Source organism: Aedes albopictus, chromosome 3 (genome assembly GCF_035046485.1).
Source record: "Aedes albopictus strain Foshan chromosome 3, AalbF5, whole genome shotgun sequence".
Lineage (NCBI taxonomy): Eukaryota > Metazoa > Arthropoda > Insecta > Diptera > Culicidae > Aedes > Aedes albopictus.
In genome coordinates this window covers 338,461,567-338,489,101 of record NC_085138.1, presented here as the reverse complement: position 1 = coordinate 338,489,101, position 27,535 = coordinate 338,461,567, and the positions used below count along the sequence as shown (strand labels likewise).

The following is a 27,535-nucleotide window of genomic DNA, read 5'->3' as shown; positions in this document are numbered from 1 at the left end:
CTAATGCGTTTGTTAAATATTGACAGAAGTCAGGGCAATAATTTCGAATAGCTTTAGAATATTCAAAACACAGCTGTTTTTTTTTCAACTAGTAGAGTGATATCATATATGTAAAGAAACAGGTCAATGTATTGTAGCACTTTCAGAGAAAAATGATAGCTAACATTTTGTCGACAACTCATAGCATGTCGGTCTATCTCTAAATATAGGTATTTTGTAGAGGTGCTACTTTTCCTCAAAAACTATTTCCCCGAATATTTCATTATTGCGAAAAATGATTCAATTGACGTTACTTTACTTCAACATGATCAGTTTACCTCTCATGTTAAATCGATTCAATTTATATCATTTTTCACATCATGATTCGAGGAAAAGTAGCACTATACATTTTAGGTAATAGTCTTGATAACTTTTTTGGAGCGGATCCAGTTTTTTTTATGTTTTATAGGTGATCAAACTTTTTCTTTGAAAACAAAACAAAGGTATAGAATATGTGTATTTACAGAAATAAGGACTTAAAAACAAACTTTTGACTGCACAATTTCTTATAAACGAGTAATATTGCATTGTAGTGTGTTACATTTTTTCTGCCCCAAATGTTTTTGAACTCTTCGCCTCTCCAATGTTTTAATCACAATTGTTTTGGTAGTCACGATCTGTAATCGCTTAGCGCTTAGCTGCTTAGCTGCGGTAAGTATTGGGAAATCTGTTTTTGTTCATAAAGATAAACTTGTGTTCATAATGTGATAGCTATTTGCTCGAATTCTACACTATTTTTTTGTCCGAATAACCCTAACATAGTTCAGAACTAAAACGAAAGTTATCTGCACATGTCGAGAGCGATCGTTGCTAAACTTCGAAACAACTAAAATTGCGTGAAACTTTGTTTTCTCAAACGGACACTCTTACGATCAACGTTTTGTGAGTTGATACAACTGCTGTGTAGTATATTTAGGTATTGGTAGATAGTATTACTTTAGCATCGATCGATACGCGCGCCGTACGAGAAAGGCCTTGACTGAAACGCATCTTATCAACTGCCTGGGCGGGCAGCCTTGCATCAGGTTCTGCCCCCGCCGTAGTGTTCGGTTTCGTTTCAGTTCCTCATATGAAGTATAAATACGAATAGAGATAACCCCACCAGGAAGTTTTCTGCGACGAGCCACAGTCGTCTGGCGATTGCTGTTGCGGCGGCTGCTGCTGCTGCTGCTGGGAGGTTGACGATGGCATCACTGAGGAGGAGATTGATGCAGTTGACGTTGCTGGACTTTGCTCTTTGGCGACGCTATTCAGGGATTGCAATTGCTCCGAATGGTTTCTTAATGAGTTTGGCTCGGTCACATGCGGTACGGGTTTCGGATTGGCTTGAGATTTTATTGGAGAGAACAAGATTCGGTGGATAGATTTTAAACCTAGAGAACTATGTGCTGATGGTGATTAAAAAGGCATGCTCGAAGGTTATAAACGTAGCTTGGGATGAAAGCTGGGCCGATGATTGTTATGATAATCACTTTTCAGAATCGTTGAAAGCCTGGGTGAAATATTAGAAGAGTACTTCATCAGTTACAGCACAGCAACCGACATGACCCTCGTTCACGTAGTTCCCTATGGTGGAAAGAGTTCTTAGCGGGATGCTTTTGACGGACGTGAGCTAATTGAAAGGTAGAAACAGCACTTCCATGAGCACAACACGTACAACTAAGGGAAGGCATGGGGAAACAAGTCAGCAGACCGAGCAACTGGTCAAAAAGGGAAAACAAGGATCAATCGACAAAGAAAGCTCACATCTCACATCTAAGAACTATGAGTGTGCTGAGAACCAGGATTTGTTCCGGTATGAAATACCAAGCTGCTTAGCATTAAATCTAAATTTTACGCATGAAAATCTTGCAATCAGTCTTGAAGATAGCAACCACAATAATGTTCAAGAAGCTGAAGTACCCATTTGGCTTACTGCATATTATCCCTGGATACAAAGGAGCTAACAAATCTCTTCCAGGCTTTCAACGATGCATATAATACGTGTTCTGAATGTGTATGAATAAATAAGATGCGCATGCTTCAAAGGAACAGCAAATTGAAGATAATCACCTTTTAGCATATTCTCTAGATGCAGTGTGCTTTCACTACATATCACAAACTACTCAACGCGTTTCTCTTTGAAGCATCACTTTATTCTAAACAAGACGTAGCGCCAAAATTTCAGCTTTTTCTCTACTTCTACATTCGCTCCAAACGGGATTGGTTAGACACAATGGATCATCCCAAAGAAAAAACGTTTCGTTAATCCACCGGTGGAAAAGAAGATGATATCCGTTTATGTGTGAGTAAGCATGGGACGTATGAACAGAAAAATAAGAACAAGAACATAAAACTCCAATGTAGAATGATATCCCTACCGCCCGACAAACAGAGGTAACAAAAAAAAACGGCACTTACCTTCTTGCAGACTGGTACTGCCCTCGCCTTCGGTGCGAGCCTGAAGATAATCCTCATTGCTGAAGCCGGGTAGGGAATCCGGTGGGTACTCGTAACCCGGATCCCGGTGCTTATCCCAGAATTCCACCTGCGATTGTGAAGAAAATACACAGTTGATTAACTCATTCAACTTCATCTGTCTTTTCTGTAAGCTTTAATCCACGATCGGTATTTAGCATTTTGTTCTGGTAAATTCAAAGTAAGCGGCTTGATACATTCGGAGATGTTATTTGAATGATTAATAGGTTTTATCTATTAAAAGTATCGTTTTATTTTGAATTTCCTATCGCGAGCATTAGCGGTCTTAACGGAATAACGGACATTCGCAAACCTTCGCTGGAGGCTCCATGCTGCTGCTTATGATTGCTGGTGGCGTTCAAGTAGCCCAGGATCCTATTGGCCTTTATCCAGCGCACTCGGGCAGCTGGATTTTTGCGCCAGAATGGACACGCTCACGTAAATGTCGTGTGTACAGCTACTTAAATACAGGAGACCACCAATCAAGCTCATATAGTCGTGGTTGTTTTATCCATCCCCTCCTTCTTCTGTAGGTAGCTCGGATAGGCCTGCTTCATGCCAAACCGTTCAGCTATATTGCGGATATACGATTCCTGGTTGAGCTTGAATACGGATGTGCGTGCTTCTCTCGACTTGCACGCCAAGGAAGTGACTGATGTCTCCGAGGTCTGCTGTGGAAAACTGTTGTTGAAGCCTATTTCATATGGACTGGAATGGAATTCCTTCGCCGTTTGCGTTACGATGATCATATCATCAATGTATATCAGAATATACGCTACCGAACCATTCGTACGTCGCACGTACATACACGGATTCGATTCGGTCGGTTGGAATCCCATGGACTTGAAAATCGCATCCACTTCCAGATTCCATACGCGCGCTGACTTTTTCAGGCCGTACAGACTCTTCCTCAATCATCAAACCTTCTTCTTGTCCCCGACGCGTTATCCTTGGGGTTGGCGCATGTAAACAGTTTCTTCGCCGTTTTTACGTCGACGTGCCTTACAATGGACCCTCTACGGCTGGCAAGGGTCAGCAGTGTTCGAAACGTCGTCTGCTTTGCCACCGCGGTGCGAAGACCTCATCGCAGTCCGTCTCGTAGCGTTGCGAAAAGCCTTGAACGGTGATCCTGGCTTTGTGACGTACTACGTTGCCGTCCTCGTCCTGCATGGTCTTCAAGTGCCATTTGCAGCCAACAGCCTACTAGTCAGCTGGAAGCTGCACCAACTCCCACGTTCCGTTGTCGATCAGAGTCCGAAACTCCTCTCCGAGTCCATGGCGGTCGTCACTTTGCAGCGCTTTCGTTCGGATTTGAGGATTACCCGACTTTTCGCCGAATGTTTGCTGGCCTTCAGTGCTTTAGTCTTTGTTGCAGACTGCTCCGACCGGCTAGGTCAGACTGTCCCGTAGGAAGGGGAAACGGATAGCCTTTGTTCCGTAATACATAACGTTGGTACTTGCCTGAAATTGCGCGCTCCCGACCGATGCGCCTCAAAACCTGTGACTCCGGTGGATAAGGAGATTGCGGTGGGAGCGCCGTAGTTGTCACGTCATCCTCAGCATCATCGGCATAAATATTCGCCTGCGCTTGATTCTGCTTGCGAATAGAAATCTTCATCGGTTCCAGATGCTCGGGCTTCCTTCTGCTCCAGGCTTTATCGTGACCTCTGGTGGGGAACCGATTGATTACAGTTTTCCTTACCTTACCGTTATCGCTCCTGATGACCTTAAGCTTGGCTCCAGTCTGCATTACCGCTAGGTCACGAAACTGGTCGAATGCGTGTAGCATCTCAGCTTCGGAATTCGTCTCCAGCAAGTAAAGGAATATGCGCCGCGTCCAATCATTCACAAACGACACCTAACGAGGTTCCTTCCATGCCCGTGTAGACAAGCTCCAATAAGCCGGTGGCAAGATGACCGCCGCTTGAAAATGGGAGTCGAGTTTGCCTATCCATGGCGCACACCGTGCAGTTTTCCATCGCTTAATTCGATTCCGGATGCAAGACTGTTCTTCTGAAGCTTCGAACTTCGGACGTTTAGGTGTCCCGTTTTTCGATGCCAGACGCCCAAATTGACTGGCGTAGCTGTGAGCGACAGAGCGGTTTGCTCTTCGAACTCTTCGAAACGAAATAGGCCATTCGTCGCACCATGGGTAGATGGCAATGACGTCACCAGCGGGATTGATTACCTTTACTCTACGATTGCAAAATTGCACCACGTGACCTCGTCGCACGATTTGACTCATCGACAGCAGATTATTAGACATCATTGGTATCAACTTAACGTTGTGCACGTCTATCGGTGGATTTTCCGGACAACATTTCGGAAAAACCTTGACGTTGCCGGTCGCAGCAATCTCCATCATTCCTTTGCAATGCGCCCGTACTTGTGGGCGTTGTTGCAACGTATTTACTTCGGACCTTTTGACTGCGCAGCTGGCCGGTTTTCGGGTACGGCTTGCTTTGGCTTCGTTGGAAATGGCTTTTTTCCAACGAACGCCGTCTTGTCCGACGATAATTGCGCTTCCTGGAGCAGCTTCGTCTTGATGCTGTCGCTGGTGATAGGGTTGCCAGAATTTTCCAGCGCCATTATCATTGGCTAGTACTCCTCCGGAAGGCTAGCCAGAGGAAGGGAACTAATCCACTCCTCGGAAATTTCGAAATCAACGTCTCGAAGGTTCACGTACGTGTCCACGCTGCCACACGACGAAAACGATGTGGTGATGAGCTTCCTAAGCAACGCCCAAAACTCACGGGCCGTTTCCGCGTCCTTCACGTGCACGTGGTTGATGGGATCCAACAGGGAAATAATCTTTGCACGTGCTTTTCTGCACTTTCTCTCGTCGATCGCCGGTAGAATCCCATCCGCGTTGAAAATCGGCTTGACTGCTTCCCACAGCTCCTACAGCTTCAGATAAGTTTCCACCGCGAACTTAAGTCTATTTAATCTAAGGAACGGTGGTAGAACAGTACACCCATAGATTTAACTACACCCGCCTGAAACGTGGAGCAGCAAAGGTCGGACTGGTGGCGAATGCGGCTAAGACAAAGTACATGCTGGTAGGTGGGACTGAGCGAGACAGGACAAGCCCTGGCAGCAATGTTACGATAGACGGGGAGACTTTCGAGGTGGTAGAAGAATTCGTCTACCTCGGTTCCTTGCTAACGGCTGACAATAACGTGAGCCGTGAAATACGAAGGCGCATCATCAGTGGAAGTCGTGCCTACTATGGGCTCCAGAAGAAACTGCGGTCAAACAAGATTCACCCCCGCACCAAATGTACCATGTACAAGACGTTAATAAGACCGGTGGTTCTCTACGGACACGAGACATGGACGATGCTCGAGGAGGATCTGCAAGCACTCGGAGTTTTCGAGCGACGGATGCTAAGGACGATCTTCGGCGGCGTGCAGGAGACATTGTTTGGCGGAGAAGCATGAACCACGAGCTCGCTGCACTTTACGGCGAACCCAGCATCCAGAAAGTGGCCAAAGCCGGAAGGATACGGTGGGCAGGGCATGTTGCAAGAATGCCGGACAACAACCCTGCAAAGTTGGTGTTTGCTAACCATCCGGTTGGCAAAAGAAGGCGTGGAGCGCAGAGAGCACGATGGGCGGACCAGGTGGAGCGTGATCTGGCGAGTGTTGGGCGTGACCGACGTTGGAGAGCTGCAGCTGCAAATCAAGTATTATGGCGGCAAATTGTTGATTCAGTATTATCATGAATTTGATGTTAACTAAATAAATAAAATAAATAATAACGTAACACCCTGATAATTAAATAAAAAGAAAATCGGGTTAAGTACGGTTCCTTTGAATTCCACTAAGAATTTGCATCCTTTGACAGATACGTATTTCGACCTCAACTGTAAGGTCGTCTTCAGTGTCTTGTACTTGACTCGACTCGAGTCGAGTCAAGTACAAGACACTGAAGACGACCTTACAGTTGAGGTCGAAATACGTATCTGTCAAAGGATGCAAATTCTTAGTGGAATTCAAAGGAACCGTACTTAACCCGATTTTCTTTTTATTTACAGATATTCCCCTAACGAGCCCAGGTTAATCATCATCACCCTGATAATTCCCACCGTACACCGATTTAACGGTCAATTTACAAATTTGGTAGTTGTGCAGTTGTGCCGGCTAGTGGCGCTCGCATCGTTTTTGTTCGAGTTTGACGTTTGCCCACTACCGCCACCTAGTCGGTGGTTGGCCAATAGGCCGTCCCTTATTTTGCAAAATTTAGAAATGTTATAAGTTCGTTAGTGGAAAATGATCGTTTTAGCTAAAAAATGATCGTGTCAAAATTTGAAGTCCGTATCTCAAGCCTAAGTGGTCCCTCAAGGGGCTTAAAGTTGTCAAAAATTGTATGGGGCCAAAAAACATGAATTTTTTTTTCGACAAAACAAATACGCTATTCCACTAAAACCGGTGATTTTAGGACCCTAAAGGGCCAAAAATGTGCTTAGATTTGCGATATCTCTACTCGTTTCCAAGATATTGACAAAAAATAACTGAAAAATCAGCATTTTTGACCATTTTTTTAGATTCCGAAGGAAACTTACTCTATTTTGTTTAATAACTCAAAAACGAGTAGAGATATCGCAAATCTAAGCACGTTTTTGGCCCTTTAGGGTCCTAAAATCACTGGTTTTAGTAAAATAGCGTATTTTTCTGTCGAAAAAAAATAATGTTTTTTTGGTCCCATACAATTTTTGACAACTTTAGGCCCCTTGAGGGACCACTTAGCTTTGAGATACGGGCTTCAAATTTTGACATGATCATTTTTTAGCTAAAACGATCATTTTCCACTGACGAACATATAACATTTCCAATTTTTGCAAAATAAGGGACAGCCTATTGGCCAAACACAGTTCTCTTAGCGAACATATTTCTCTGACTATGATTTGAATTTATAATTTGAATTTATAATTTTTCGAAATGTTACGTCTGCTTGTCTGTGGAGTAGTCAATGCTAAAACGAAGGGCGCGTCAGCACCCCCAGGATGCTCTCCTGAAATGCTGCAGATCATGGAAACGTTGTTCCCGCGCCACGATATAAGGCCATGGACCTCCGTTAGGGTGGCTCAAGCTTGTATGGCAAAACCACATGTCAAAAAGTTCGATGGGCCCCCTTCTCATTTCGTTCTATATGACGCCACGATGCTGTGGTCAAATTTTCAGCTAAATCCGTTAACATTAGACCGGTGCTAAAATCGTTTGAAGTTTGTATGGGAGTTTATATAGGAAAACATCGATTTTTGCAATTTTCTACTGAGGGGTTCTAATTTTCCTTAAAACACGTAATCAATCCTATTGAAATATAGCCTGGGATGTGCCGAAAAACTTTGTCGAAGACCGCAACGTAATCAGACACTTGCGAAAAAAGCTATAGCCTAGACAGTACGGGCCCATTCAATGAGATTTTATTGCTATTGTTATTCCTTTACATGTTAATTGTTAAGCACCACCAGATGGTCTGCTTGTAATATCTTTTCTTACAAGCTTCGGATGACTTTGCGGTCTTCGACAAAGTTTTTAGGCACATGTAAGACTACAGTTCTGTATAATCGGCTATGTGATTTGAGTATAAATAGTGCCCCTCATGAGAAAAATGCTAAAAACGATGTTTTCCAATATAAACTCCCATACAAACTTCAAATGAGTTTAGCACCGCCCTAATGTTAACGGATTTAGCTGAAAACTTGACCAGAGCACAGTGGCGTCATATAGAACGAAATGAAAAGGGGGCCCATCGAACTTTTTGACATGTGGTATATTGAGCCACGCTAACCTCCGTCCTTTATTACCAAAGCGCCAAAGCGAGGTCACTCCAGTGACGCAATAGCGCTTAAGTTGAACAAGGCTCCGAGTCCGGATGGTATCCCGACAGTAGCCATTAAGACGGTCATCAAGGCTAGCCCTAACATGTTCAGAATGCCAGATGTGCGGCGAATTTCTGGATGTATGTATGTATTTAACCACCATCCTAGCTTGAGTCTTGCTCTGCATGCAGTTCCACTTAATAGTAAAGATTAAATTACATTACCACTCTGATTTCAACATACCGCTGTATGAAGGGCCAAAAGGGAGTGTGGCGGACCCGTAAGTAGAGACACTTACGCGAAATCCGCGGGTTTAAGAGAATCTCCTTCCAGCAGTATGATCCAGCAGGGTGAATAATGAAATTCACATTACTTGTTAGGCTTTCTACGGGATGGTTTGTTTCAAGAAGGGCGCGTCAAATCCATTGCAACTGTTGGGATAGAAGAACCCATCTACAAGGATGTTATCGTTATAGTTACTTCTCACCACACACCGGCTGGCAATCCACTCCGTCGTACAGTTACAACTTCAATGATGCCCTGATGCACCCTCCCGACCCCGCATAGTTATAGCCACTCCATCGTCCTAATGTAACCTCAATGATGCCCCATACCTGTTGTACCCTTCCAACCCCATGTATTTAACCCTCGAGCGATCGCGCTGTATTATTTTGTACAACACGATGAAAAAATCTCGCTTTTTGTACTCCGCATTAGCGTGGTGCTGCAGGTAGTAGCCAACCGCGCGACTGTCGGAAGATTAAATTGACATTTATCTGGCTTGTTATGGTGGAGTATAATAGTGAAATATGATATAATCAATAAAAATAATTATGAAATATAATATGTAGTTAAACAAATTATGTACAATAATGCTAGGGCCCATATAGCGGTAAACGCACGGGTATTCAGCATGGCCATGCTGAGGGTGATGGGTTCGATTCCCGGTCGGTCCAGGATCTTTTCGTAAAGGAAATTTCCTTGACTTCCTTGGGCATAGAGTATCTTCGTGCCTGCCACACGATTACAGTTCATTCTGCTCATCTCGCTATATCGAGATAGCATGGTCCTTCAACATGCGGTGAATCAACTGTTCGTTCAAATATTTATTTGATTGGCTTCTCAAGACATATTTGACACTTTGGGAGACCTTTTTGGTCGAAAAGAAGTTCAGCATGTAAAAACCGAATGGCTTTTTTCGTACTGGAGAGATTTACGAAAATAATCACGTTACTTCTCAAGGAATCTCTGGGGGGTGGCGGTATGATGGTATGGAGAGGGTTCTGTCGACTCGAATGGACGAGCATCCAGGGATGTGCCGAGCTTCTGAACCTGAAAAATATATACTATCGTTTCTTGCAGCAACGCCCTTAAACAAATTAGACAATGTTTTATCAAGATCATGAATACACTTGTTCACACGGTTCAAGCAAATATGGCTTAGTTTCGTGAAAAGCTTATTCAGATTGAAGAAAGGTCAGCTCCTTACCCTGACCAGAACCCCATTGAGAATTTGTAGGGTTGATTATAAAAGCAGTGTGTGAATAAAATAAGCCGTACGGATGTTTTCCAAATCTAAACCGTGTAGTTGTTTGAACGTGGAATACAATCCATAAAAAGTAAAATAAAAGTATCCTGGATAGGCTGTTTGAGCTTATTAAGAACAAAAGAGAGACTACTCATTATTGATATGTTGAATGTTTTGTGTAGGTTAAATTAACTAGAATGAATTCTCGCTTGGATCTATTGTTATGAAACAAGGGAATTTATATAAAATTATTTATCAGATTCAGAGAACACATGAAATATCGAATTATTACTTTTCTCATGTCTACTCTAAATAATGAATTAAACAGGAGAACAATATGTTTCAAATTCATTCTACATATCCGAGTATCAAAAAATATTGTTTGGATCTATAGTTATGAAACATAGTGTATCTGGATTTCCTAGCAGAATCACTTATTTCAATCGGCGATACTCCCTTGAGTCAATCAGCAAAATTCGACAGAGAATTCGTTCCATTATTTGTCATTTAATACACACCAACAAGTTTTCAATTTTAATGGTAACGCAATTGACGTAATCAACCATGACACAAATTATGATTTATTTTTGCGTCTTTGAAGATGTGATCGAGCAGACTAGTATCCCTAAAACTATTCAAGGACAAGGTATTTGGAATACATAGCTCAAAATTTCTAGAGCACTTCTAGTCGGGCTTAAGGACATGATCCGGGTAGAAGTTAATTGCACTTTTATAGATGTGCGGCGAATTTCTGGATAGGTAGAAAAGGCAAAGATTGGTTCTATTGCTTAAGTACAAACGTCTTGAAATCCCGCTTCAACAGTGCATCAGAACTTCAGACGCACAAACCTCAAGAAGCAAGCTTCAAATAACGGTGTATTTTATTATTCCGTTCTTGCTCACTTGTAATAAGCTTAAAATAAGAAGGCCAGGTGCGCTGGTTTTGTTTACGAAGAGATTTGTGCCCTCGAAATCGTGAGTAGGTCCCAAAGTCGGCCATTGTGGCGGCCATTCTGGGATTCTAACAAGTCTGTCCTTAAGTACGGAAATACCTGGTGGCGAGCCATCGGCAAACATTCCAGTTTGCTATCTGTACGCCGTCGTGCAGCGAATCATTCTATCGAGACTGATGCTCAATACCAAGAAACTAGATGACTCTGAGCTCTCGTATAAGGGGTGATACACAAATTATGTCACGCAAAAATCGACGTTTTTCAACCCCCCCCCCCCCCCCTATGTCACACTTTTTGTATAAGTCCTCAAATATATTTGTATGGGTTGTCACGTTCTGCGAAACCCCCTCCCCCTCCCCCCTATAAGCGTTATGTAATTTGTGTACGGCCCCTAACTAATTCGACTTCCGGAAGGGTCGATCGCGCGGTCGTTATGCTGGACGTAAAGGATGCGTTCAACAGCGTCGGGACAGCTGGCATTTGCGCACCACAGACCAAACATAGCTGTGGTAAATAACAACAGGGAGTGGTCAACACAGGCGGGTGTACGATCATCTCTTGTAGGCTTCGTGGCCGTGCGGTTAGCGGCGTCAGCCGTCTAGGCGTTTCGTAAGCCTCGGAGTGCGGGTTCGATTCCCGCTCCAGTCGGGGAAAACTTTTCGGGAAAATTCTCCATTGGGCCACTGGATGTTATGTGTGTTGTCCGTTGTCTCGTGTATATAATGTTCAGTCTGTGCAGCCTCTGGCTGAAGACGGTGTAGTGTCTTTTGTTTTCAACTCCAAGCACCCACTGAAGCAACTTGGGGTCATGATCGACGTAAAGCTGAAATTCGGAAGCAACGTGGAGTATTCATGCAAAAGGGCAAGCATGGCGATTTGGACATTGTCGAATATAATGTTAAATAGCTCGGCAATAGTCTCGAGCAAACGTAAGGTGCACTGCAAAGGTCGAGTCGCAAAACATATGCGGTAGATATCACTCCGGAAAACATTGTACAGCCATAGCACAATTATGGGTCAATCTCATTTGAATAGCATGGTGAACGGACTGACTAATAATTGTGACAGAGTGACCCATAATTGTACAATGACTATAGAAAGTATGTTTACGGGGGCGGGAGTGAGATTCCGTTACTTTCACGGTTTCCCGAATCGTACTTAAACTGCAGAGATAATGGAGAGTCGTCCAACAGCAAGTTGAGTTGGCCCCTTCCGCATCCGGTAGTTTGAGTCCAACGGTTAGTCTATATTATTAGCCAGGACCCAATCATCCAGGGGAGAAAGAATTTATGGCGATAGCTGATGGAGCGCTTATCAATAGAGAGTACTCATGTACACCCTCGTCATGAAGTCATCCCTAACCAAAGTATATAAATATGTACCAAGGTAAGAGATTCCCGTAAATGTCAAAAATGAGACTCACCAACACATCTGCGTTAGTTATGAAAAGTTGGTGTTTTTACACTAAAATGTCATTATTTCAGCAAAGTTTGTGAAGTTTTGTTAGTTCGGATGTTTCTAAATGCTGAAAAAATATGTTTAGAATCAATTAAAAAAAAATTGTTACCGATTTTCAAATGGCGATATTTTCTGTTTTATTGCATAGAGGTCACATTTAATCCAGTCAGATGCAATTAAATAATAGCTTCTAAGATGGGTGTGCTTAATTTCTTAAGAAAGTTTGCTAAATAGTGATGTGCTCATACAAATCAGCGCAAACTTCATAACTATTTTTTGCTTTTTTCCTTTTCTCACTAATCCGTGAATATTAGCGGGAATCTCTTACCTTGGTATTTAGATACTTTGATCCCTAACGGGCGTACCGCGAATGAAAGGAAGAGAGAGAATGAGATTGATTGATATACCGTGCGAGCACCATATTATAGACAGCTCCATATTCTGAACAGTCGGCAAATCCAAAATAGATTTTTCTCTTATGAATCAATATATTGAATCGAGAGTTGAGGCGTTAATTTTATTGAGCTCCTCTACAATCCAATCGTTACAAAACATATAGTTTTTGACTCAACTGTGAACATAGAGAATGTGTTTGTGCATAGTAAGTAACACTGTGTGTTCAGAATTAGGACCACGGCTTCTTATGGTATCCATAATTAGGAACACGTCGTTCACTAACAAAAATGTGTGTAGATCATGAACTACAAGTTTTTTTTTATACATTTAACTAGACAACAAACCAACTTGATGGTATTGTTGAGCAGTGTCCCTAGAAATAAAAACTTCTATTTATTTCAACCTTTTTTGGGTGATTCTCTTAACCGTTCAGAATATGGGTACCGCACGGTAGCTATATTATAGACTTTCAACCCGTGGCTGGTTCGTCTCTTATGAGAGAGAATGAGGTTTTAGTGGGTCGATCACCACATTACCCGAGGACCCACTTCTTGGGCATCTTATCAGCAGATTTCCTCATTCTATAAAAAAAGGCTTGAAGCATACAGGGTCATATATACAAGTAAAGAACTCAAGATACAATATCTGTTTGACACTAATGAAAATTTGATCGAGTCTAACAAAATGTTTGAGCTTTGTTTTTTTTTTGACCCTGTGTACTGGGATCTTAAGGATCGCACCCGCGTAACAAAGTCGTGAGAAAGCTATGAAGATGACTCTCCACGCAGTGAGTATAAATTAATCAAAAACAGACGTAAATAGAGGTTTGATTGTAATATTGGTCATGGATTAAGACTAAAGAAATATACTATATTTGGAAATAAACTTACGATTCTCGTTTCATTCTGCTTCTTCGCCGAAGCGTAGTTGACGGTCGCCTGATGCAGCTGCCCGAGAAAATCCGGCATCTGCTTCTTGGCCACCCAGTTGGTGATGTACTTGGGAATTGACAGGCCCGGATTATCGAAGTAGGTCAATATGAACGATAGGCCCGGTTTGCTAAAGGTACCACTGGTTGACTTGATGACCATATAACTCCAGTATTCGTTGACTCTTTGGTTGCTCGGTTTTTCCGGACACTTAGGATGCTGGACGCTCTTGTTGACGATGACTATAACCTTGCGGGAGCGATCCACAAAGTATCGCCGGTTGTATACGTAATCGCGGTTGGCAAATAGTTTCTGAGAATTTGAATGACATTACAATTTATTTCATATTCAAAGTAGAGATGATACCAACCGGCCACAACATCTCCCAGTAGATTATGCTGCTGTTGGATCCCTTGGTAGTGTCTTCGTCGACGACCTCCAAGCTGACGGCGGTGTTGTCCCACTTTTTCCTATACTCAACGTCGGTTTGTACATGCAGGAAGTCCTCCGCTGTAATGTCTGGATATTCGACGTACACTGCAATATAAAAGGAAAAGCATTAGATTCAATTTTTATCATAATATCCAGTCACTTTATCCACTCCCCACCTTTATAAGCATACAGTCCCGCTTTGAGCTCCTTCCTCCAGGTGATCATGGTCTTCTGCTCAATATACGGTTCCCATGCGGTGAATTCGTTATCCTCCCGGGACAACATATCGGTGACATTCTTCGGACAGCAGCAGTACCGGATACCCTCCACCCGGCAGTCGATTTCTTTCCGCTTCTGACATCGTGGACAGAAGATGGTTTCTTTCTTTAGCCGATCCAGAAAGTTGAAATCGTCAAAATAGTCCTTTACGTCCTCGTACTCGATCCGTTCCCGATCCCAGTCGAAGGCGGCGAGCAGGGCCGTTGACGACAGGAGAAATCCTTTGGCATGGCGTTGAGCCTGTGTGAGGGAAGATGAAAATGGTGGATAAAGTATTTGAGTAATTTTCGCTAAGAGCTGGCCACTATTTACACCTCATCTAAGAAATGTTCAAGTTTTGAAGCGAGCAACTTTCGATTTCTCTGAGTAATCATGGTAATCAGAAGTAATGATTAATCCGGACTCGGTTATCCGGAGTCAGGTTCTATAGCTTTCCACACATATCTGGGGAACGGAATGTTGTATGAAGCTAAAACTTTGGGTCTACCCCATTTGGCATAATGCCATTTGGCATAATGACGTTTGGCATAACAATAACTGAAGTAGTATTGATCATTTTTATGTGTACCGTTTTGCGTCAATATATGTAATTTTAAAATACACATCATAAAAACTTCACGTAATTCATTATTTTGCATCGATGCTTAAAATGCATGTACATAGACTCATTATTGACCCTAGAAAACTTAATAATGGTGAAATATGGAACCTTAGGCAGTAGAATGAGCGCAATTTATTCAGATTAACCATATTCAGCCTTTTTGAGCTTTCATTCAGAATTATGCCAAACGACTATTATGCCAAATGACCATTATGTTGGACAGCTCCAGAACCCGACTACGGATAATCAACTAGGTAATCTGCAGTAACCAAAGAAAGTAATCATGATAAATTAGTTGTAATCATATGATAATCATAGGTAAACTGAGTAATCAGTAAACATTCTTTTCGCTATAACTTTTTTTTTTAATTTTTCAGCCACATTTTGATACAAGAAGCGCATATCCTTCTTATTTAGGGATTTGATAGAAATTGTTGGAATGACCAGCTGATCCCGGAGTTAGTCCGGAATCAAAATGGTTCGTTTGGATTGATCATTTTAGAAAAGTGAATTTTGGATATTGGTACAGTTTATTTTGCTGACCTAATTTTTTTTTTTTTATAGTGATTACGGCGGTAGCACACTGTGCTTATGTTCTAACACCGCACCCTTTCCCTACGTTTGCTTCTATGAGCCTCTATTTTTGTTTCAACACACAGAAGTACGTAGGCATATCGTGGCCCAAGTCGACACTGTTTTGGCCTGCGTTGAATAAAAGCATTCAAAGTTTCCCCTTTTTACCCTTCTTACACCCATAAGAAGGGTATAAATACCGCTTGGAAAACCGACTTTCGATCCGAGGCCCGCAGGGCCGAGTCACATATACCAATCAACTCAGCTCGACGAATTGAGCAAATGTCTGTATGTGCGTGTGTGTGTATGTGTGTGTGTGTGTATGTGTGTGTGTGTGTGTGTATGTATGTTACAAAAAAATGTCACTCACGGTTCTCAGCCATCTGTTGACCGATTTGAGTTCTCTTGGAAGCAAATGAAAGCTACTACATCCTAGTAGAACGCTATTGAATTTTATTTTGATTGGACGTTCGGTTACCGAGATATCTTTCAAAGAGTGCTAGGGAGTAGTACAACTTAATTATTTTAGATATTTTTGACAAAGTGTATCACCATAAATTTCTCAGCCGTCTATCAACCGATTTGGGTTCTTAAGGCCCCAAACGAAAGCTACTACATCCTAGTAGAACGCTATTGATTTTTTTTTTTTGATTGGACGTTCGGTTACCGAGATATCTTTCAAAGAGTGCTAGGGAGTAGTACAACTTAATTATTTTAGATATTTTTGACAAAGTGTATCACCATAAATTTCTCAGCCGTCTATCAACCGATTCGGGTTCTTAAGGCCCGAAACGAAAGCTACTGCACCCTAGAAGAACGCTTTTGAATTTCATTCCGATTGGACATTTTGTAACCGAGATATCTTTCGGGGAGTACTTTGGAGTAATACAACTTAACTTTTTAAGAGGTCTTTGACAAAATGCTTCATAATAAATGAATCAGCCGTGTGCAATCGATTTGAGTTCTCTCAGCATCAAATGAAAGCTACAGCATCCAAGTAGTATGCTATTAAATTTCATGCCGTTTGGATATTTTGTTTCCGAGATATCTTTCCACGAGTACTAAGGAGTAATGAAATTTACGCTTTTGAGAGATTTTTGATAAAATGTATCATAATACATTTCTCAGACGTTTGTCAACAGACTTTTTATGATCATATTTGGTTTCTCAAGGAGCTCTGCATGAAAATGCAATTGCAACAAATACATAAAAGCTACTATCTCTTTGTAATATTTGAGCTTAATAAACAGTAGCAAAAATATCACGGAATGTATGTAGGAAAAGCCTTTTTTTATTTTATGATCAAATTTGGTTTCTCAAGGAGCTCTGCATGAAAATGCAATTGCATCAAATGTATAAAAGCTACTATCTCTTTGTAATATTTGAGCTTAATAAACAGTAGCAAAAATATCACGGAATGTATGTAGGAAAAGCCTATTTTATGACCAAATCTGGTTTCCCAAGTTAGCTCTACATGAAAATGCAATTGCATCAAATACATAAAAGCTACTATCTCTTTGTAATATTTGAGCTTAATAAACAGTAGCAAAAATATCACGGAATGTATGTAGGAAAAGCCTTTTTTTATGATCAAATTTGGTTTCTCAAGGAGCTCTGCATGAAAATGCAATTGCATCAAATACATAAAAGCTACTATCTCTTTGTAATATTTGAGCTCAATAAACAGTAGCAAAAATATCACGGAATGTATGTAGGAAAAGCCTTTTTTATGATCAAATTTGGTTTCTCAAGGAGCTCTGCATGAAAATGCAATTGCATCAAATGTATAAAAGTTACTATCTCTTTGTAATATTTGAGCTTAATAAACAGTAGCAAAAATATCACGGAATGTATGTAGGAAAAGCCTTTTTTATGACCAAATCTGGTTTCCCAAGTTAGCTCTACATGAAAATGCAATTGCATCAAATACATAAAAGCTACTATCTCTTTGTAATATTTGAGCTTAATAAACAGTAGCAAAAATATCACGGAATGTATGTAGGAAAAGCCTTTTTTTATGATCAAATTTGGTTTCTCAAGGAGCTCTGCATGAAAATTCAATTGCATCAAATACATAAAAGCTACTATCTCTTTGTAATATTTGAGCTTAATAAACAGTAGCAAAAATATCACGGAATGTATGTAGGAAAAGCCTTTTTTATGATCAAATTTGGTTTCTCAAGGAGCTCTGCATGAAAATGCAATTGCATCAAATGTATAAAAGTTACTATCTCTTTGTAATATTTGAGCTTAATAAACAGTAGCAAAAATATCACGGAATGTATGTAGGAAAAGCCTTTTTACCCTTCTTACACCCATAAGAAGGGTATAAATATCGCTCGAAAAACCGACTTTCGATCCGAGGCCCGGAGGGCCGAGTCTCATATACCAATGAACTCAGCTCGACGAACTGAGCAAATGTCTGTATGTGTGTGTGTGTGTGTATGTGTGTATGTGTGTGTGTGTGTATGTGCGTTACAAAAAAAAGTCACGCACGTTTCTCAGCCGTCTGTCCACCGATTTGAGTTCTCTTGGAAGCAAATGAAAGCTACTACATCCTAGTAGAACGCTATTGAATTTTTTTTCGATTGGACGTTTGGTTACCGAGATATCTCTCGAAGAGTACTTATGAGTCATACATCTAAACTTTTTAAGATTTTTGACCAAATGTATCACAATAAATATTTCGGCCGTTTGTCAATCGATTTGGGTTCTCTTGGCACCAAATGAAAGCTACAGCATCCTAGTAGATCGCTTAGAAATTTTATTTCGATTGGACATTTGGTTACCGAGATATCTTTCGAAGAGTACTTTGAAATAATATAGGTTAGCTTTTTGAGAGATTTTTGACATTTCGCATATTGATGAATATCTCAGCCGTCTGTCAACCGATTTGAGTTCTCTTGGCAGCAAATAAAAGCTACAACATCGTAGTAGAACGCTCTGAAAATTTTATTTCGATTAGACATTTGATTACCGAGATATCTTTCGGAGAGTACTTAGGAGTTATACAACTAAACTTTTTGAGATTTTTAACAAAGTGTATCATACTAAACATCTCAGCCGTGTGTCAATCGATTTGGGTTCTCTTTGCACCATATGAAAGCTACAACATCCTAGTAGATTGCTCAGAAATTTTATTTCGATTGGACATTTGGTTACAGAGATATCTTTCGAAGTGTACTTAGGATTTATTCAACTAAACTTTTTGAGATTTTTGACCAAGTGTATCATAATAAATATCTCAACCATCTGTCAACCGATTTCGGTTCTCCTGTCACCAAATGGAAGCTATAACATCCTAGTAGAACCCTATACAATTTTATTAGGAGTCGACATTTGGTTTTCGAGATCTTTCAAAGAGTACTTGGGAGTAATACAGGTTAACCTTTTGAGAGATTTTCGACCAAGTGTATCATAATAAATATCTCAGCCGTCTGTCAACCGATTTGGGTTCACCAAATGAAAGCTACAGTATCCTTGTAAAAGGCTCTGAAATTTTATTTGGATTGGACATTTGGTTACTGAGATATCTTTCGAAGAGTATTTCAATAAATTCCTTTTTTTATTATTATATTCGTTTGTTATCTTGCATGAGCTTTTGACCAGTCTATGGGAAATTATTGTTCAATCAATAATGCTGACCTCATATAAAGTGTATACTAGCAGGTTATTGTTTTCAATAAAATTATAAATAACAAATTACAAATAAACAGGAATTCTATGAAAACTAACAATATGTTAAATGAAAGCTTTGAATTTATATATTGTGGGAAAATGCAAGAACTGGACAGCCAAAATAACTAGATAATTCCAAAACTGGTTAGCATAGCAGATATATCATTTTTGTCCTTTTTACACCATAACCATGAATACCAAGTACTTCGGAGCTAATTTATTCGACAGATTAAGAGATATTAGACACAGTGTATCTCGCTGATTTTCTTATCCATTTGTTAATCGATTCAAGATCTTTTGGCAGTTAACAAAAGATACAATATTCCAGAATATGTAGACTATTTTTTTTAAAATTTCATTCAAGATTCTAGAAGGTGTCTGGCATTTCTGGTAGTTTAGTCCATGGTCCATGATGCTATTTTGGAAACCAATCCACTAGATGCCAAATCCACAATATTTTCTAGAACTTTTGGTCCATCACACAAAATAAATATGTTAAATACAAATAATACAACAATACTTTTAATAAGTGTAAGAAGGGTTCTGTTCACCATAGGTGGATTAAATCGGGTTTTTCTTTTTGTCAATTGTTTTTTTTTGTAGTATGGTCCATGTATTTAGTTAGGTTCTTGTCAGTTTGTCAGTTATTCGAAGTAGATCTTCAATATGTAGTCAATAAGTCAATTAAGTCATTCTGATCTGTTCTATCATAGCAGCTTTAGTCTTTGCTTTATTGAAGTGTAGTTTTATTAGAAATATGCTGAATATCGTTATTAAAAAGAGACGTCTAGAACTGTGTCCTGCTAGTTGTTCCGTCATGCACATACGGCATGTCTTAATAATGCCTAGGAGATTAACAAAAACACGTGTGTTCGGTCAGATGTCCATTGCGTAGAAAGTCAAGGAAAATAGGTTTCTTTATTGTCAGTTGTTATGTAAGCCTCGCTTGAAGCACTTCCCGTGAGAACCCTGTCATCTGTACACCAACTAATCCGTATCTTCGTACACAGCTAAATACTATACTGTCAACCGGCGAAAAGCCTATGGGTAAATATTAAAAAAAAAATGAATAATAATGCTGTCTGCAAGAGTTTTTTTCAATCTTATCGTCAATTGTCTTCTAGATACCCCACGCAATTGATGAGTAGTGAGTTCAATGCAGAGATCCCCCCCCCTCACACTCCCAAATTGTGGTAGGCCCCCGCTAAACCTGCAAACCAGACCCACCACCCAGCCAAAAGTTCTAGCAGATGTGGACAAACCGGTGCTCAACGTGCTCTCCCATCGTGGCAACATCAAATATGTGGACTGTACAACAATAGTAGTTTTAATGAAATGAATACTAAGAATTTAGGCCGACACTCGAAGTGACGAACTTTACAGTGCTAGTTGAGTAAATACACGAAAGATGGCTAACAACAAATGTGCACAAACAGATGCATAACAATATGCATGTAAAAAAAGGCCGCAACTATCCAAGGTGAATTTAAAATAATGACAACGTAAATATAATGGAACAGACTCACCGAATTTAGCTCCAAAATGTCCCCTAGATGATGGTATTGTTCACTCTATGTAGCCACGCGTCACTGGCGTAGCCACGGGGGGGGGGTTTTAGGGTTAAACCCCCCCCCCCAGAGCCAAAGTTTCTGGAACAAATTTCCAGTATAAAACGCTCTGTGATGAAAAAAATTTTCGGCTGCGCCACAATTTTGAACCTATGGCTTAAATTCAGTGTATAATTTTATGAAGTGTGACTGTCAAATGAAAAAAGCTAATATTGAACATCGAAAACCCCTCCCAGAGCAAATTTCTGGCTACGCCACTGCCACGCGTTGTACAAAATGAACCTGAAATGACAAGAAGACAGTGGGCCGCCAAACTCCACAAAATGGCGGCCCGCAAATTTTAGTATTCTGTTTATAGCATTGTTGAGCATCATAGAGAGCATAATTTATATTCAGTTTTAAATATAGTTTCTTGCTACTATGCTAAGAAATAGAGATTCAAAAGTTTTTTTTTTCTACCTGCACCAGCGAACATCTAAAATTTAGATTCTTATCACCCTGCCCTGTCTTAACTAGAAGGTATAAGTAATGCAGAGACATCCCACATGCACTCTTGCATTACATAATAAGGTTGGACCCTGCTGCAATCAATGTCGTTATGCTATCCACTCCTGAGTTTCCTCCTCTCCTCTCTCCTCTTCTTGGCGTAACGTCCTCATTGGGACAAAGCCTGCTTCTCAGCTTAATGTTCTATGAGCACTTCCACAGTTATTAACTGAGAGCTTCCTCTGCCAATGACCATTTTGCATGCGTATATCGTGTGGCAGGCACGAAGATACTCTATGCCCAAGGAAGTCAAGGAAATTTCCTTTACGAAAAGATCCTGGACCGACCGGGAATCGAACCCGTCACCCTCAGCATGGCCATGCTGAATACCCGTGCGTTTACCGCCTCGGCTATATGGGCCCTTATGTTTGTTTACATACAAGACATTTGCCATTCTTAATAGTGTTTCATGTAAAAATGTCATTGTTTCATATAATGTAATCTATTTAGCGCCGGCAATGAGTCGCAGATTAATCCAGGAGGGTTTATATAGTACGAGGAGAGAAGTCATAGATTCGAAGCGAACCATGTCGGAATACCTATTCTTAGTAGGATTCTGGGATTTATCATTGTAAAAATTTCAGCAGAAATCCTATTTAGGAATTACTGGAGAAAACATTCGCAGATGATATTACAATTGCTGTACGTGGTGCAAATGTAGTAAACAGCGTGATTAAATCCCAAGAGGCAATCGACGAGATGGTTCATAAAATTAACAACCTTGGTCTACAAGTATCCCCAACCAAGTGTTCAGCGATTGTTTTTACAAAAAGGACGATGGAGAATGTGCCTCAATTACGTGTCGAAGATCAAGTTTTGGAATACAGCACATCAATGAAACTGTTGGGTCTACACTTAACACCAACATTACACTGGGGAAAACACTTCTACTACCTTAAACACCATGCGGGACAGTTTATGAACTTTATGAAGTCCGTCGCTGACCAAGCATGGGGAGCAGATCCTGGAGCACTTCTGACCATCTATAAATCATGCGTGAGACCTGTCTTGGAGTACGAAGCAATTTTTTTTTGCGGAGCACCCGAAAAAGATGCTATTATACTGGATCGGATCCAATGGCACATAGCATACGCATTCTACTCGGATCAACCAAAACAACACATACTGGATCGTTAGAGGTGATGGCTGGACTAACACCTTTAGCCATCAGAAGGGTAGAAGCAACCATGAAATTCATCGAAAAAAGATATTCCACTAAATCCTGGAACGACAAGTTCGTGAAGACTACAATCAATGGTGCTACTCCAACCTGGCTACGTCGTAGCATCCTACAATACACGTCCTACACCGAACGGAAGTTGGAAACATTCGAAGTGCTGCCGTGTTTCGAGTTTGCACTGGACTTGAGACGAAAAGTAGTTCCGGTCGAAAAAACGGTACACCTCAAACTATCGGCAAATCCATCCTTAAGAGCCAATGAAGTCGTCCAAAATATTCTTGGCTGTCAATATCTAAATGCACTACAACTTGCTACAGATGGTTCCAAAGCCATTAACGGCACAGCCTTTGCGGTAGTAGACGAATTTGGCCATCCAGTGAGTCAAATCAAGCTTCCGGATCAGATTTCAGTATTTCACGCAGAGATACTGGCGCTTCGGAAAGCCGTTCAAATTGTTGCAGCTAGACCCAGGGCCGATTATGTCGTACTCAACTCACCGATAGCTTGAGCAGCCTAGAGTTTCTCTCCAACATTCAAACCACTTCCTACACTCCTGCGGTGTGGTTTGAAATCAAAAAGCTAGTAATGGCCATTGAAGAAAAAGGGTCAAACATTATGTTCCTTTGGGTACCTTCTCATCAAAACATCGAGCTAAACGAAGCTGTGGACGTTGCAGCGAAAGAAGCATGTCAATCGGGTGGGGTAGACCTCAGGTAGGTCTCAGGGGTAGACTACTACCGATTTACCTGTTTGGACATTGTATACCCAACGCGCACAAAATCTATCAACGTGTGGCAATCAGCGTGGAATGTGGGAACTAAAGGCAGATTTGGCCGCAGCATAATTCCCACTGTATCAACACAAGCTTGGTTTAAGGACCAGGGTTTCTCGCGGAGGGAAATCGTATTATAGACTGTTTCAGAAATTATAAATACACTAACGAAACATACTAACGAAGTAAATAATACCAACTTTGTTGATGTTTCTGGTATATGTTAAAAAATAAGGCTCTGTAAACTAGATGATTAAAATTTAAAGTTGCACAAAGTGGTAAAAAAATGTAGCATAGTAGAAAAGAAAAAAATCTAACAGATAAAATATTTAATTTTCAAACACAATTTAAATTGCTGTATCGATAATAAAAGATATTTCTCGATTGGTAAGAGTAATTTTTACTGGAATATTTGATCAAGAACCACCATTACGGGCCTCCCAGTACAAATTTTTTTGTTTCAAATTTCTCAACAACACCAGTAGCAACAAACGTTAAGGACAGACTTGTTAGAAACCCAAAATGGCCGCCGCAATGGCCGACTTTGGCACCTACTCACGATTTCGAGAGCACAAATCTCGTCGTAAACAAAACCAGCGCATCTGATCTTCTTATTTTAAGCTTATTACGAGTGAGCAAGAACAGAATAATAAAATGCACTGTTGTTTAAAACTTGTTTCTTGAGATTTGTGCGTCTGAAGTTCTAATGCAATCTTGAAGCGGGATTACAAGACGTTTGTCCTTAAGCAAACGAATGTCTTAATAACTGCTTACTGCATCCGTTTTTATGGTATGACAAGCTTTGCCATCAGAGGGATCGAATGAGCTGAAAAAATAAGTTTGTTCAGATTAAATGCGTGCAGAAAAGCTAAGAAATTGTGTGGTAGTTCTTATGTTCCGTAGAAAACCTTAAAAAATAATAAACTTGATCTCCGAAAAAATGTCGTGGAAATGCCTTTATCGACTTTTTCCAAATGCTGATCAAGGCATTCCTTAGACAACTTGTTGGCGAATGTGATAAAAATTTAGATAATTTTTGGTATTTAGTGATAAATAATGTTGAAATCATTAAAAAACACCTTTGTGCAAATGCAAATTTGAAAAAATAAGTTATTTGTTAGATAACTTGACTGTTCTTTAAAATACCAAGACAATTGAAAGGAAATATAAAAATATGGAGTACAATATGCCATACTCCGAAAGAAGTTATAAAAATCATTACAATAGTTCATTCAATTTAATAAACAAAGTGTATTTATAATTTCTGAAACAGTCTATACTATCAAAGCTGATAAGCAATCACTCCAGATTACCGTCACATCTCAAGCGGAATAACATCGTTGAGGATGATACTTGTCCTTGTGGAGAGGCCCCAGCGTCACCTGAACATCTTCTCTTCGATTGCAATATCTACGGGAATTGGACGCGGATCGTCTGGACAGAGATCGTCAGTGAAGGAGCATTTCCGGACTTGCAATTAATACTCTGTAGTAGAAACATTAAGCTACTAAAACTATTACAAATTTCTTCATAAATTGTAACATTGATATGTACAGTATTTTCCGATTAAACATGGCCAAACAATGGAAACAAGAGGCCACTAATAAAAAAAAATACTGGAGAAAACAAAACAGGAATTCCTAGAGAAACCCCATCAAGAATGTCTGGGGAAAGCAAAAGAAAATTTTATTGAATATACCTAGAGAAGTCCCTGGAATCACCGGTTTATGTATTCTAGACGAATTCAAAGAGAAATCCCAGAAGGAATCGCATGAGGCATTTCTGGAGGAATCCCAGGAAGATTTACCGGAGGAATTCCAGCAAGAGTGCCATGACAAATTCGTATATGAATCACTAGAAGAATCCCTGCACGTACCATAGTTGGAATTTCTGGAGGAGGAATTGCTAGAAGAACCGCAGGAGGAGTTGTTTGAGGTATCCTTGGAGGAAGGTAAAGAGAAATTTCTGCAGGAATTCCATGAGGAGTATCTGAAAATATCTTTGGAAAATATCTTTGGAGGAATTCCTGGATAAGTCCTTGGAGAAATCCCTGGAAGAGCAACCGAAGGAATTTCTGCAAGAATTCCATGAAGATTGCCTGGAAAGATCACAGCAAAAAGCCAGAATAAATTTGTAGAAGAATTCGTAGCATTTCTGAAGTAGGAGTCCTAGCAAGGACAGCTGGAAGAACCGCAGGAAGAATTGCATGTGGAATCTTGGCTGAAATTTCTGGATGAAGGCCACGAGGAGCTCCTGGAACCTTAACCCCTGGAAAAATCTTTGAAGAATCACCGGACGAACTTCTGAAAAAATCACCCAAATATTTTCATGAATATTCCCCGCAAAAAATCCTGGAGAATTCACACGAGGTAGAACCACAGTTGCAATTGCTTGAGGAATCCCAGCTGGAATTCCTGGATAGAATCTCTGTAGATGTGCCTGGAGGAATCACCGGAGGAACTTCTAAAATAGTCACAGGTAGATTACAAAATGATTACACCAAGAATTCTTGAAGGAATTTCTAGAATTCCGGGAAGTATCGTAGAAGGAATATCTAGAGAAATCCTAGTAGGAATTGCTGGAGGAATTTCTACAGGAATTATTAGAGGAATGCTGGGAGAATCCCTAAGAGAAATTCCTTGAATGAATACCTGGAGGAGGGCTGGGAGCCTCTTCGGGCCAATGTGAGGTGATCGAAAGGTGGAAGCAGCACTGCAGCGAACACCTGAATGGTGGCATAGAAAGCTGATACTGAACGGATGAAAAAACTACGACTACGCACAATGGATGATGGAAGCCCATCAACTCCCTCAATAAGTGAAATTAAGGATGCCATTCAACTACTTAAGAACAATAGGGTAGCTCTATCCTTGCGCTACATAGCTTAACAGATGCGCAATACAGTACTAAGTGTGACGTTAGATCCGACGTATGGTTTGGAAGATGAATCGATTTTCAAAATTCAATGTGATGTAGTACAAATAAATGTAATGCTGGTTTTGTTGTTTTGCCCGACACACTGTATTCAACGCTTTATTTTTAAGCTGTATCTAAAGTTACACTGGACCTGTTTACGAATCGAACCTAACAACGCGCATTGTGAATTTACCAGCTAAAAATATCGTCCTCGAGACTGATGAAGACCTACCTACCTCCTAAATTGAATCATATCACTTTCGCTTCTGCAGCGCCGTTTGTTGCCATGGGCAGACTGGGAGCTCAAAGCATGGGCGCCTTATCTGTTATTGTAGGTAGCATCAGATATTACATTCTAAGTATTAGTTGAACAGTAATCAAAATATTCCGTAAGATTCCGTCAATTATGGTTCAAAGCGGTGACTATAAAGATCTATTCTTATGCAAATTAAATCGGCCCCTCCTCAGTGCCGCCGCTGTATTAGACCAAGTGCCGAAAGCGCAGTCGAGGTGATAACAAAATCTCCCTCCGACGAAGACGACCACCAACAAGAACTCGCGAATCGCAATTTATAGAAGGCGGCTGCTGCAGTTATGTAAACGTCCAACTCCCCGTTGATAACCCGGTTAGAACCCACATCCCCCAATACACACCTGTCCGCGGAATCGTTTCAGCAGTTCCCGCAGGGCTCGTTCCTCCCAAATCTTGGCATACAGGGCCAGTATCTGCTGACTGCGCCGGAGCTGCTGGGCAAACACAAACTCACACTGGGTGGCCCACAGCCGCAGGATGTTCGGCGACTGGTCCCGGACGTTTTTCCGCAGATATCGATTGACCTTCCGCAGGACCAGCGCGTTCGAGAAAAGTTTCATCTCCCCTCGATAATAATAACACTACACCACTTAGGCACAGAGGCGACGACCGAAAAACTAAATGCGCATAATTCGCGAACCGGCCGGAACGGGGGTGCTTTCGCGGATTAAACACCTGCACTGGTTTGTTTGCGGTTGTGGGATTCCGACGCACTAGGAATAACACTGGTTCAAGGACGGAAGCGACAGTTTTCAACGCGATTTTCCAGCGCTGAGCGATTCACCTGTGCGCGATGTGTGATGCAACCGTGCACGACTCGTCCGTCGCGAGTTTTCACTCCTGGGATGCACTTTTACGAAACCCGCAAGCAGAAAGATGCACTTTATGCAGTTGAATGTCAAACACGCGTGCGGATGACAGCCGATCGATTTGTGGAGAGAAGGCACGAGGAGTGTTGCAAAAGTGAGTATTTTGGATTATTCTTCAATGCACCAACAAAGCTAGCCATGAAAATGCTTGACACTTCTGAGGTCATTTTGACAGACCACACACATGCAGGAAAAAGACAGATCATATATTTTATTTTATCGAT

General features: G+C 40.9%; 1 protein-coding gene across 2 annotated transcripts; it reads right to left on the bottom strand.

The window, feature by feature from the left end:
- Positions 1–477: 477 nt before the first annotated feature.
- LOC109424733 (stAR-related lipid transfer protein 7, mitochondrial-like) lies at positions 478–27,325 on the bottom strand. Of its 2 annotated transcripts, XR_009995731.1 has the most exons (7): positions 26,784–27,325; positions 14,193–14,535; positions 13,955–14,121; positions 13,546–13,896; positions 2,440–2,566; positions 2,092–2,220; positions 1,227–1,364 (listed from the first exon to the last, which is right to left on the bottom strand). XR_009995731.1 is itself a non-coding variant. In XM_019699919.3 (6 exons), the coding sequence occupies exons 1-6, from the start codon at positions 27,000–27,002 to the stop codon at positions 1,105–1,107; spliced, it is 1,467 nt and encodes a 488-aa protein (XP_019555464.3). In that variant the 5' UTR covers positions 27,003–27,324; the 3' UTR covers positions 478–1,104. The 2 variants fall into 2 exon arrangements, 1 of the variants encoding a protein (XP_019555464.3); XM_019699919.3 differs by lacking the exon at positions 2,092–2,220 and having other exon boundaries at positions 478–1,364; positions 26,784–27,324.
- Between the last annotated feature and the right edge of the window lie 210 nt (positions 27,326–27,535).